Source organism: Camelina sativa, chromosome 2 (assembly GCF_000633955.1).
Source record: "Camelina sativa cultivar DH55 chromosome 2, Cs, whole genome shotgun sequence".
NCBI lineage: Eukaryota > Viridiplantae > Streptophyta > Magnoliopsida > Brassicales > Brassicaceae > Camelina > Camelina sativa.
Window position 1 is genome coordinate 1,901,158 of NC_025686.1, and position 14,180 is coordinate 1,915,337.

The window sequence follows — 14,180 nt, forward strand, 5'->3', positions numbered from 1 at the left end:
CTCGTCTCACGATCAAAGATTTGATCATCAACATCGAAGGTCCCACACACAGCTAGGGTTTGTTGTTCTTCATTCACAGATACATCATCTACATCAATGCACAGACTTGAAGAACAGGGTTGATGATTTAGGGTTTGCTCCTGATGAGTTACGTGTGAATCAATGGAGGGTAAGTCACTGAATAAATCAGAATCAATGGAGGGTAAGTCATTGAAGGCATCAGAATTAATCGCATAATCAATTAATTGATCAAAGTCCTCAAGCCCTTGGTTGCATGATCCACCCACGTTTCCACTTAAAGCATTGTTGTTGTTCTCCTTCTCCTCCACTTCCACAAGATCGTTCCTTTGATGAGTTATGTGTGAAGAAGGTCCAGCCTTTTCCTTCTCCTCCACGTAAACAGGAACCCTTTGCTTGCTTTGCAACTCCTTGAGATCGTGTAACATCTTCGTCATCGAATCAATCGCGGCACCCAATTCCTCCGGATTCTCTGAATTGGCGACACTCTCATCTTCCCACCAAAACCCTAACTTTTCATCATCATCATCATCATCCCGAGAAGGAGTCTGATCCGCGAGGAAAGCTGCAACAACACGATCGACAGAGGAGTGGCCAAAAGAGTAGAAACCGGCGTGTGAGTTAGAAGAAACCGGAGTCGCTAATCGCGATCTGACAGTCGGAGAGAAGACAAAGCTCTGAGGCTTTGTTGAAAAGACCCTTACGACGTTTTGAGAAAGCAACCGCTCGTGGATTTTTCCCATCTATCTTCTTCCCTGTATCAATCTTCCTCTTCAACCCACCCATTCTTATTATGATGTCTTTTTAATTTTCACAAATCACAAACCAAGAGAACGATCAAGACGACTCTGTGAATTTTTTTTTTTTTCCTTGTGTTTGCAAAAGAATGCGATGGAACTCACTCTGTTTCTTCTAATCATATATATAGAGACTTAAGAAACTCAGCTTCTAAATTAATCCTTGTTGTTTTCCATTTTCTGACTCCACTAATCACAGTAATTAAACGATAAGTAAAATTGTTTTCCTTTTCTGGATTCTAATTACAGAAAGATCTCCTGAGACGAACCAAGGCTGGTTTGACTAAACCATCAAATTTATTTCCTTTTTTTTTTGTTTTTCTGATAACCCCCTAATACGTTTAGTAAAAACGTCTTAATTAATTTATGGTTTTATAGCTGAATTTTGAAACACATGTAAACCAAAAGTAAACTAGGGTTTTGGGTTTTGGATTTTGCAAAATCGCTTGCTGGGGTTTTGAGAAGGTTCCATCAGAGATAAAGAAGACAACTTTCGAAATTAGACTCTCTCCCTTTCAATTTAACTACAAAACGCAGCATTTTAAGGAAACTTCAAACGCACGTTTTTGGGAAAACAGAGGGTTTCCCGCAAAGCAGAGGAGAATGAAACAGTTTTAACATATGATTAGGAGTCCTAAAACACAGCATAGCAGTCTCAAACTTAGCCACTAAAGTCAACATTATCGTTTTAAAACTTAACAAGTGGTTTCAAAAGTTAGATGTAAGAACTAAGATGGCACTTTCATCAATGGTCATGAACGTGGTGACGTTGATGCCAGGGTGAGGGTTACGTAGTATGGAACCGTAGTCGGACTCTCCACAAGGGTTGAGATCGAAAATAGCGTTTGATGGGTCAAGGTCCTCCTCGTTGTCTTTCTTGAGCAGGAAGAGTGAGTGTGTGAGTGCCATGGCAGAAGTGTAGTTTACCTCCGGGAACGGGAGCTTCAACTCGAACATTTCTTCAGAGAAGTGTTGTCTCAGTAACCACCAGGCGGTACCGGTCTTCAGGTTCGTATCAACCACATGAAAGTGGAGTCCGAAGTTTCTAGCATATTCCACAGCTTGTGCGTACGCCTCAGGGTTCCAAACTTTGTTTCTCGGAAGTCCGTATTGATGTCCTGTAGGAGGGAGAACTGGGACATAACGTGCCTTATGAGGGAGGTTAGTGATGTTGACAGCTCCGAGTTGTTGAATTGCAAAAGCAAATGGTGCAACGACCACAGGTAAGTCGTACGTGATTCCTTTTGGCCTTTTGAGATAAGCTGAAGTATACCCGTCAGGGAATTCAGTAACTATAAGAGCACGTAGTTTGAGATAAGTCGCAACACATGCCCCAATAGCGAGTTGATTCGAAACTTGAGTGATTCGATTGGTGATATTGTTGTTGCTAAGCTCTGTCTTCTTCGTCTGGAGTAGGTGAGTCATGGATTCGAAAATGGTGGAAACAATTCCATTGTAATACGCAGTCACGTTGAGGGTGACAGCTATCGGTTTCCGACAAGATCTGGCCCTATCAAAGAACAACCCTAGTCTGCCTTCAGCTTTTAGTTCAGTAGCAAAATCTGCATTACCCACACTTGTGTTGTTGGCCACATCCAATTGTGGGAAAGCTGAGGATGGCCATATAAACTCTGGTGCGTCAGCGTCATTAACCATGATTACTGTTTGTCAAATGGTAAACAATCTAAAAATATTAGTTACCTTGGTTTGCATGATTTTCTGTCGTCATAATCTTAACCGGGAGCGGCGGTTGTAACTGGAATAGAGATCGTGGCAGCTTCGATCGATTTCGAGAAGAGCCCGTTTGAATGTAAGAAAACGGAAATCACTACTTCCTGGACAAATCCATTAGCATGACTACCAAAGTACCAAGTAGTTGCGAATATTAGAAGGAGGAAGACGAAACGATTCAGATTCTTGGAGAGAAGGAAGATATATGACGTTTGGGAGACCTCTATTTGTTGGGATACAATCCAAGTCCCGCATCTGAAGTTTAAAGGGATTATCATTAATATATAAAGAGTTAGGGTCAATCTACTAATAGCCAATTGGTTTTTAGTTAGAAGCCCAAGATAAGCCCAAATCAAACATGGTATCAGAGCTCAAGGGGTTTATTGTCGGTCTAAGTGGGAACGTTCGAGATGGAGTTATCATCTCGAGGAGACGTGTTAATAGGTCCTTGGTTTGAAGGGGAGACGTGTTAGTAATATATAAAGAGTTAGGGTCAATCTACTAATAGCCAATTGGTTTTTAGTTAGAACCCCAAGATAAGCCCAAATCAAACACTATTTATATATATAAACGTCAAATAGATTCCATGGTATACATAGACTCTCTCATAGAGTATATTTAAGGGATTTTTGTCATTTATGCCATATTTTTAAAAATTCTTTTCAAATCTGCCATATTGGTAAAACCTTTTCAAATCTGACATATTCATTAAACATGGTAGTTTCAATTTTACTAGATTACCCTTGCAATTAAGATTTGTTTCCAGGGTGGAAAGACGGCGCGTTATAAAAAGCATTTTACGGAGTGGTGGACAATATATTCATATTGGAACTTATCCACCAAAACAAGGTGGACAACAATATTTATATTGGAACTTGTCCATCAAAACAAGGTGGACAACATATTCTTATTGGAACTTGTCCATCAAAACAAGGTGGACAACATATTCATATTGGAACTTGTCCATCAAAACAAAGTGGACAGCAAATTAATACAAGTTGTTCATCATTTGAGTAAATTTATAAAACAATTAAGTAGTAGAAAACATATTAAAGGTGATTAGAAAATATTACAATGTAATAGACAATACGTAAACATAGTAGACGACAACTAATCTGTAGTGAACAGCAAACGGAGAAAACAACATCGGTGGACAACATTGAATGGTAGACATCAGAAAATATGACAATGTAATAGACAATATGTAAAAACAGTAGACGACAACTAATCTGTAGTGAACAGCAAACGGTGGACCACATAGAAAATAAAACTTACGGTAGACATCTTATGGTGGACAACTTAAAAAGACATAAGTGTCGTCCACATTCGTAATATAAGGAAACAATGGACAACATAATTGATATTTACAGATCTGGTCCACAATACCAGAAAAACCTATTCTGATGTGGTCCACTTACCCTACGGTGGGGGCAAGCTGATAATCGGCTTCGGTTGTGTCGTTGACGGAATCAGAGGGATCTGTTAGACCACTTCGACGACGACTGTGAGAAGGCGAACTGCTAGGCGATAATTTCTGAGTAGAGAAACTCATAGGCGAGAAGGCGAACTGATTTTCGCCGGAAATATACGAAGGAGATAATTTTTTAGTGACGACCGGCGGTTTCCCCAGAAGAATGGAGTTGAGTAATAGCAAATGGTAGCAACGGTTTTGGGAACGGAGATACGCATGAGAAAGAGCGATTACCGGAGAGGAAGAAGATGGCGACGATTGAGTTTCAGAAACAATTTTAATTTATTTACTACAGTTAACTTGAAGGTCAATTGGGTAATTAAACTCACACCCAATGCCATGGACATAGCAGATTTCGAAAGGTTTTAGCATATATGGCAGATTTCATAAGTTTTTTTTACTGTACATGGCACATTTGTTAGATATCTCTATATCTAAATCCGAGGAGAGAATTAATGATACTATCGCGTATTGTGGACTCCGGGAGAATTTGGTAAACTTGCAAAACTACATAGTGAGGGTCTCTCAAACTTAGTTATCAGTATACACATTGTCGTTTCGTAACTTAAAGTGGATTTATAAAGTAGTACATGTTAGAAAGAAACAACTATCTGTTTTGGAACTTTTTCATCAATGGTTAAAGATGTTTCCAACTTCAGAACTCTCTCATTAACAGCAAGTGCTCCTCCGCTATAACAAAAACAAATGGGGATGAGGAACATATTCATGGTGAATGTAAGATCTGGTCTTTCAACTCTTCTAAGAAGATAAAAGGCCAAGACACTCAGACTATATAAGTCATAGTCGCTTTGTCCATCTTTGTTTTCTCTTTAGTTAAAGCAACGGACAGGCTGACCCTATTCTGAATCACAGACCTCCTTCAGATTCCGTGTAAAATGCAGAATCAGAGCACGAAACTGCGATTATTACTGAAATAGAGATCGTCACAGCAGATGAAGCAGTTTGAATATTTCTTACTTTTGAAGTGATCGTGTTTCTTCGAGAACTATTAGAAGACGGATTACATGAATTCTTGGACAAATCCATTAGCAACCAATTAATGGAGAAGGTTAGAAGGAGGAAGACAAACTATTTAGATTCTCGGGGAGAATGAAACAATATATTGACTTTCTCTGGGTACCCCAAAAATAAATTATAAGGGCCTTTGAACTTATATAGAGTCCACGTCGTAGTCATGCTCATCCTCGCTGTTATTATTAGAAGTCCAGAAAAGGGGGCTATCGCTGCTAGTCTCAGAAGTCCAGGAAGAGGTGCCGTCGAGATATACATCACCTGAGCTGAAATATTACAAAAACACAAATGTGATTGCGTAATAAAGGATAGCGTAATAAAGCTAGTTATTGATGAACCTTGATGATGATGATGATTGCGATTCAAAATTTGCCACAAATGTGACATCTGGTCTTTGTTTTTTCAGCTCCTCGATTGGAAATCTACAACAAACAACCGTATATATATATATGTAAAAACAAATCAATTCTGAAAAAATCAGTTACCTTGTGTTGTAAGCTTGCAATAACTTGAGGATAAAGCCAAGTATATTTAGGAGAATCTAAATATACAAAAGATAAGGATTAGTATGTTTTAGGAGGATCTAAAATATAATTGTAGACTTATCCTATTGTGTTTTGGTTTTGGTGTTTTACCCTCTATATAAGGAGGTGCTAGTTTGTAGCACAACTTATGAGATTTTGAGACTTAAGGTTTTGAGTAAGTTTCCTTAAGATTAATAAGAGAGCAATTCTTATTAAGATACTTGTGTTCTGTTCTTTGAGCTCTGTTTTGATTCTACACGTGGTATCAGAGCTAAACAATGGCAGGAGAAGACGTGAAATCATTGACAGAGGGTGGTGAAGACAAAGCGTTGGTAACAAGAAAAGATGACAACCTTGGTTCGTCTGAAGGAGGAGGATCTTCATCTATCAAGTGTCCCACTCTGACTTCAAGCAATTACACTGTATGGGCCATGAAGATGAAGATCTGTCTCAGGGTTCACAAAGCTTGGGAAGTAATTGAGAAGGGAAACATTGATGAATCTAAGAATGACCTGGCGATCGCTCTCATCGTCCAATCTATTCCCGACTCTCTTACTCTTCAAATTGGAGCTCAGGAAACAGCAAAGGAGATGTGGGAAGCTATACGAGCGAGACATGTAGGAGCTGATATGGTAAAAGAGGCGAGACTGCAGACTCTAATGGCAGAATTTGATCGCCTAAAGATGAAAGACACGGAGAAGATTGATGAATTCGCTGAAAAACTCTCTGAAATTTCGACGAAATCAGCTGCTTTAGGCAAGGAGTTTGCAGAACCTGTGATTGTTAAGAAGTTTATGTCAAGTCTTCCTCGAAAGAAGTTCATTCAAATTGTCGCTTCTCTTGAACAAGTACTTGACTTGAACAAAACAAGCTTCGAAAACATTGTAGGACGCCTAAAAGCATATGAAGAAAGAATCGGAGAAGAAGAGGCAGATCAAGATGATGACCAAGGTAAGCTCATGTTTGCCAATGCAAACTCTTTTGGAGGATACAGAGGAAGAGGACGAGGAGGTCGTTCTTCCAGAGGTAGAGGCCGTGGCAGGTTCGGATTTCAACAGAAGGACAAGGAACCTGATCTGTCGCATATTACCTGTTTCAGATGTGATAAGCAAGGCCATTACGCCTCTGATTGCCCTGACAGATTACTCAAGTTACAAGAGATAGTCGAAAAGAAAGAAGAAGATACTCATACAGCTGATGAGTTAATGATGAATGAAGTAGTCTATCTCCAGGAAGATAAGGTGAAACCGAGTAATTTTGAGGTTGGTATGGATACCGACAACATATGGTATCTTGACAATGGGGCGAGCAACCATATGAGTGAAAATAGAAGCTTCTTTTATGAACTGAGTGAGGATGTTTCGGGAAAAATTTGTTTTGGAGATGATTCCCGGGTTGACATAAAGGGAAAAGGATCTATAAGGTTCTTGCTTGAGAATGGTGAAAAGAAAGCTCTACACAACATCTACTACATACCGGATTTGAAGAGTAACATAGTGAGTTTAGGACAAGCCACTGAGGCAGGTTGTGAGGTACGAATGCTAGAAGATAAGTTGATGTTATATGATCGAGCAGGAAGGCTGATTGTGAGAACATCAAGGTCGAAAAATCGACTTTACAAGGTGGTAATGGAAGTCGAGAGGGTCGAATGTCTTCACTTGGTCTCTACAAGCTCACCTTCGAGTACTTGGCATGCACGACTGGGTCATGTCAATACAGACACAATGAGGTTAATGATAAGCAAAGATTTGGTCACAGGCATACCAAATATCAAAGTTGAAAGACAAACCTGCATGTCTTGTTTGCTCGGAAAACAAACAAGGGATCCGTTCCCAAAGGCAACCGTGTTTAGAGCCAAACAGGCATTGGAGCTCTTACACGGTGATCTCTGTGGACCAATCACACCGTCAACAATGGCTCAGAAAAGGTATATCTTTGTGATCATAGATGATTTTTCACGCTATATGTGGACTGTTCTGTTAAAGGAGAAGAGTGAAGCCCTTGATAAATTCAAGAAATTTAAGAGGATCGTTAAACAAGAGACTAAGTGCGAAGTCAAGGCTTTTAGAACCGATAGGGGTGGTGAGTTCAACTCAGCCGAGTTCCAATCTTTTTGTGAACAGAACGGAATTGTACGACAGTTGACAGCTCCGTACTCACCTCAACAAAACGGTGTTGTTGAGAGGAGAAACAGAACGCTTCTAGGAATGTCGAGGAGCATCTTAAAACATATGGACTTACCAAACTATTTGTGGGGAGAAGCGGTGCGACACTCCACATATTTGATCAACAGGATTGCGACAAGGTCCTTGGTCAATAAGACTCCATATGAGATGCTAAAAGGCGTGAAACCAAATCTTAATCATCTGAGAACGTTTGGCTGCATTGTGTTTGCGAGAACAGAGTCTGTGGGTAGAAGAAAGCTCGATGACAGATCGAGAATGTTGGTGAACCTTGGAACTGAACCAGGCTCTAAAGCATATCGGTTGCTTGATCCACTGAGCAAAAGAATCATTGTGAGTCGAGACGTACGTTTTGATGAAAGTAGAGGCTGGAACTGGACAAAAGATGAAACCGAGGAAGGTAAAGATCCTACAGATTTCTCTGTTTCGATTGGTGAATTTGGAAACAGAGGAGTTCGTCTAATAAGTCAAGCTGGAGAAGATGATGACGATGGTAATGTTGATCAGACATTCACGGAGCCAGAACTGGAACAACATGATAGAGAAGAAGGTGATGAATCGAGTGATGATGATAACACTGATCTGCAAAAGTCAACGGTAAGACGACCTGCGAGAGTTAGAGCATAACCAAGATATCTTTCTGACTATGTTACACAGGATGAGGAACTTGATCGTCTTCTACTGTCTTTTAACGAAGAACCCTGGAGTTATGCCGAAGCTTCAACCTCGGAGGTTTGGATTAGAGCATGTGAAGATGAGCTTGCGTCAATTGAGAAAAACAACACCTGAAGTCTAGTTGAGCTACCTTCTGGAGTGAAGCCTATTGGTTTAAAATGGGTATTCAAGATCAAGAGAAACTCAGATGGAAGCATAAACAAATACAAGGCAAGGTTAGTGGCGAAAGGATATGTACAGAGACATGGGATTGATTATGACGAAGTCTTTGCACCTGTGGCTCGAATGGAAACAATTAGGTTCATCATTGCTTACTCAGCCTCTAACGGATGGAAGATACATCACTTGGATGTGAAAACAGCGTTTTTGTACGGTGATCTCAAGGAACAAGTGTTTGTTCATCAACCAGAGGGTTTTATAGTCAAGGGGAGCGAGAGAAAAGTCTACAAATTGCAGAAAGCTCTTTATGGCTTAAAACAAGCACCTAGAGCTTGGAATGCTAAGCTAAATCAGACTCTGAGAGAAATGAAGTTTCAAAGGTGTTCTAAGGAGCCATCCTTGTACTATAAGAAGATAGAGGAAGATCTTCTTGTTGTCGCTGTGTATGTAGATGACTTACTCGTCACTGGGAACTCTCAAGCTTCAATCTCTGCATTTAAGCTTGCAATGGCTGAGAAATTTGAAATGAGTGACCTTGGACTGCTTACATATTACCTAGGTATTGAGGTAAGGCAGCTCGATGAAGGGATTATTCTAAAGCAAGAGAGGTATGCGCTTAGAATCTTGGAGGAGACTGGAATGGGAGACTGCAACTCAACACATATACCAATGGATATGAACTTGAAGTTGTCCAAGTCACAAGGAGAAAGTGCTATTGACGGACAGAGATATCGGAGAAGCATAGGATGTCTCCGATACTTGATTCACACACGTCCTGATCTCGCCTATAGTGTTGGTGTCTTGAGCAAGTATATGCAGGATCCTAAAGCGTCACATGGAGCAAGCTTGAAACAAATTCTGAGATATCTTCGGGGAACATGCTTTTTTGGACTGTTTTACAAACGCACAAGTGAGGTGAGTCTTGTGGGATACAGTGACAGTTCGTATAATGTTGATGTGGATGACGACAAAAGCACCACGGGGCATATGTTTTATCTAGGAGAGTCGCCGATAACTTGGTGTTCACAGAAGCAGGAGATTGTTGCTTTATCTTCGTGTGAAGCAGAATTTATGGCAGCCACAGAGGCAGCTAAACAAGCAATCTGGCTTCAAGAACTCCTTGAAGAGGTGACTGGGCAGAAAAGCGAGAGAGTCATCATCCGAGTCGATAACAAATCAACCATTGCCCTCACCAAGAACCCTGTGTTTCACGGCCGCAACAAACACATACACACTCGCTTCCACTTCATACGTGAGTGTGTCGAAAAGGAGCAGGTAAGCGTGGAGCATGTTCCTGGTAACATACAGAAGGCTGACATCCTAACCAAGGCTCTAGGAAGAATGAAGTTTAAAGAAATGAAGACTCTTATGGGAGTATGTGAAGTGAGTGAAGAAGATTACAAGCTTAAGGGGGAAAATGTTGTAAGCTTGCAATAACTTGAGGATAAAGCCAAGTATATTTAGGAGAATCTAAATATACAAAAGATAAGGATTAGTATGTTTTAGGAGGATCTAAAATATAATTGTAGACTTATCCTATTGTGTTTTGGTTTTGGTGTTTTACCCTCTATATAAGGAGGTGCTAGTTTGTAGCACAACTTATGAGATTTTGAGACTTAAGGTTTTGAGTAAGTTTCCTTAAGATTAATAAGAGAGCAATTCTTATTAAGATACTTGTGTTCTGTTCTTTGAGCTCTGTTTTGATTCTACACCTTGGTCCAGAAGAACTACTGCCTTCATCATCAGAGTCAGAGACTAAACCTTGGTTGTTAGATACGTCCTATAGAAGAAAAAAGAAGAAGACATTAATTAAGATAATGAAAATTTACTTGTGTCATACGCAAATTTATGTAAAAACTAGCAAATTTCCTATAAGAACTTACGATAAGTCGAATGGATTTGAAGTCTCCGTCGAGTAAAGAATTCAAAAACAGCAAAACTTCTCTCTGAATTCCAATGTGCGGTCAAAACTCATGACTGTGACTTTAAGAATGAAGTACAAAACTAAATAAAAATTAGTTGTGTTTTACCTCCTTTAGAGAATTGCAGTTGCACAATAGTAGAGTCTCCAGTGGACTATCTTTGCAGCAAAGTCCCAAACCCCTACCACCAAAATCTTAAGCCATAAATAATTTGCTACCAAAAACCCTTAATAAAGATTTCATTAACATTTACTCAAAAGACATTAACCTCAAAAAGCAACCACTAATTACAGGCGATCTCGACAAATTAATGTGCTTCAGGTGACGAAAACCCTGTAAAAACATCACAAATATAATTATTCCGGGTTTGTAGAAATGTATTAGATGGTATCAAATGAAAAGAGCAGAAATAACAATAAAACCAGAGGAGCCATACCTTAATTAATTTTTGTGCTATTGCGTCATTTAGCCGAAAACATAGGAGTGATAGCGAAATTAAGTTGGGGAAATTATCCCCAAACTCTAACAAGCTTGAATCTGTTATACGGCCTATACTCCCAGTCACAAAGTAGGTAACTTTGAGCAAACACTCAAATGAAATACAAAGGAAAACTTCATAGCACAAACATTTACCTGCTGAATTATATATCTCTATGAACAGGTTCTCTATCAAGCGACAGTTTCTCGTGAGTAAACCTAACTGCTCTAGTGGATTTAACCCGCGTCCTGAAACACTAATTAATGCAAAAATATATATATATATATCAACAAAAAATCTACCAAAAAAAAATACTCAAAAACATAGAAGATGGCGTCTCGAGGAAAAATAAAACAAAGCAACAATGAAATGGAGAATTCCTGAAGTTCAGGGGATCCAAGCCAGCTTACAATCCAACAATCTTCAAATCAGTGAGATTTAAACAGGCTGACAACACAGGAGATAAGGACTCGCCATCCATCATTCTGAGATGGTAAAGGTGTAGACTTCTCAAATAACCCCTAGTTGAATGGAAAAAGTTAGTATCACTCAATAGATGACACAGATGTTAATTAGACACCAGTTATTCTATAAAACTGGTAAAATCCATTTTCTTTATCTAGGTGTTGCAGACAGCACAAATCAGATTAATAGCAACCACTAATTTTAGGCGATCTCGACAAATTAATGTGCTTCAGGTGACGAAAACCCTATAAAAACATCACAAATATTATTACACTAGAAAGTAGCCCACGCATAGTGAGTTATGTATACATTATTAGTTTGAAATAAAGAATCAAATTCTATTCAATTGCATATAAAATATATATGTAATTGTTAATATGTTTTGAAAATTAATTTTCATAATATTACGTTTTAACTATAATATTTTAATATATAAATGTTGTATGATGCTTCATAAAAGAGTCATTTTTAAGATAGAAAAAAAGTTAAACTACACAGAATTGTTGAAAATATTTAGACAATATGTTACTATAATAATATGACCATTGTTTTAGTTACCGCAAAATCAATTTAATTTGGTTTTTTCATTAAGTAATAAAAATAAATTATATTTATTTACATTTTTGTTTTTTTGGAAAGAAAATAAACTGATAAGTTTTCTAAAGAGAAAATTGTAAGACCTTAATATATAATTACTTTGATAGATAATTTAATGTTGTTCTATATATTAATTTTACTTTCATCATCTAAAAGTAATACTTAACAACAAATAATTTTAAAATATCCTCTCTTGTAATCCACTTTCAATGATACCCTTATATATACAAAATAACTATATTCTAAACCCTAAACTTCAAATACTAAACATTATCTCTCCATCGCTTTTGAATGAACTTGCCTCAACTTTTTTGATTTTGTGAATGATTTCGTAAATAAAAAGTTTGACTTTTATAAATTTTATACTATGGAGTATTGATGTACCATTTTTTCTATTGCTTGCTTTTTTTACGACTCATCTCTGTATAATTAATTTTTATTTTGCTCAGTCCAAATATTTGAAGTGCCTTTGATATGCCTCCATCTTCATGGATAGTGATTCTCCACAATCCAGCCTGGCCAATATTGTAATACAAAACAAAATCCCTTTCATCCAACAAAATGAAAATGTTGCCACAAATCATAATCCGCCCTTTTTCCATTTACTGTTGAAAATTTTAAATAGTACATTAGTTTAAAATTTATGTGGGACTGTATTAAATGGTTATATTGGACAATACTCCTGCTGTTCCTAATTAATCCATATTTTAGGATTTTCAAACATATTAAGAAAACATATTAGAAACTGACTTTAGTTGCATTATTTTTTTTATTAACAAATTTCAATCAATAATATTCAGTTTCTTTTTTGAAGTTTACAATTTGTCATTAATTACTTATTAAAAATATATAGGAAACCTAGAATTTTTTTTTTGTGCAACATTTTTTTCTCTCTAGAAAATGGAATAATAAGTATTGGATGGAGTAGATTTTAGTGAGGAAAACATATTGTTTAATGGGACAAGATTATTTCACAAAATATAACTTGTCAATGCATCTATGTAACTATTCTACCAAAAATAAAATGTGTATACGTAACTATAAAAGTTGGAAGAGACTTGGCCATGTTTTTCACTCTTCTTCTCATCTGTGAAACACATAACACATGACATATATCTTGATTATGGAGAGAAAGAGTAAACATATTTTGAATAATTATTAGGACCCCTTGCTAGACATCAAACCTCTGTTTGATCATCGAGGATTGGAGAAGAGTACCATCATATCAAGAAACTTGACGATCTGTTTTCCTCTGGTAGCGATGATGATTCGTTAGAACAGATCTAGAATTTGAGAGTAAATTTGAGTCCAAGTATTTAAGTAAATGTCTACCTATGACTATATAGATGTTACTCTTAGGTTCAAAATATTTTATTGACAGTTACAAATATTTTATCTAAATTTAATAGGATTTAAGTGGAAGTAACTAACTTTATTGCCTACTCAATTAATGAAAGAAAACATTATATGATTATAAAATGTGTAATAGTTAAGGTTTATAAAATTACATAAAAGCATAATCATAATCATGTATTTAAACTATTTCATTTCTCATCCAAGATATAGTTTTTCTTAAGATATTTTCTTTTATTATAAAATAGTGTGTATTTTTTCACTTTAAAGGATGAAAGTCAAATTAAATAAAATATAAGAAAATGTGTAAAACAAATGTATCAATTATCAGTTATTTATTAGTAAATATTATAGAATAGTAAATTTTGTATCAAATATATAATATGAGATTTTATTATAAAAAAATTTGATTTTGTTTGACAAAAGAACTTAAGATATAAAAGTGGATTAAAAATATATGTTAATTGTACCAATTGGATAAGAGAAGTATGATTATTTTGGAATTGAAAACGATATAAATTTTTTGAAAAAAATAGAAATAAAGGATGACAAGTGTCACTAAAAGAGAATGTCAAATGTCATAATGTGAGTAAGATTTAAAAAAACCTTCTCATATTATATAAGATTTCGGGTTTGTAGAAATGTATTAGATGGTATCAAATGAAAAGAGCAGAAATCTATATAATAATAACAATCTGAAAAAATGCGACCAACAGTTGTGTTTTTTCAATCGTACCTTTTGGAAAATGCAACCAACAGTTGTGTTTTTTCAATT

At 36.9% G+C, this 14,180-nt stretch overlaps 1 protein-coding gene and 1 pseudogene across 1 annotated transcript; both read right to left on the minus strand.

Moving 5' to 3' along the window:
- Window positions 74-828, minus strand: LOC104747181 (annotated as a pseudogene).
- On the minus strand, window positions 10,173-11,558 carry LOC104714499 (F-box protein At4g02760-like; the record flags this gene model as incomplete). Its single annotated transcript, XM_019229586.1, has 7 exons — window positions 10,173-10,370; window positions 10,474-10,536; window positions 10,621-10,693; window positions 10,781-10,845; window positions 10,949-11,061; window positions 11,146-11,246; window positions 11,401-11,558. Coding segments are annotated over 7 exons (771 nt in total), but the record flags the coding sequence as incomplete, so codon positions are not given.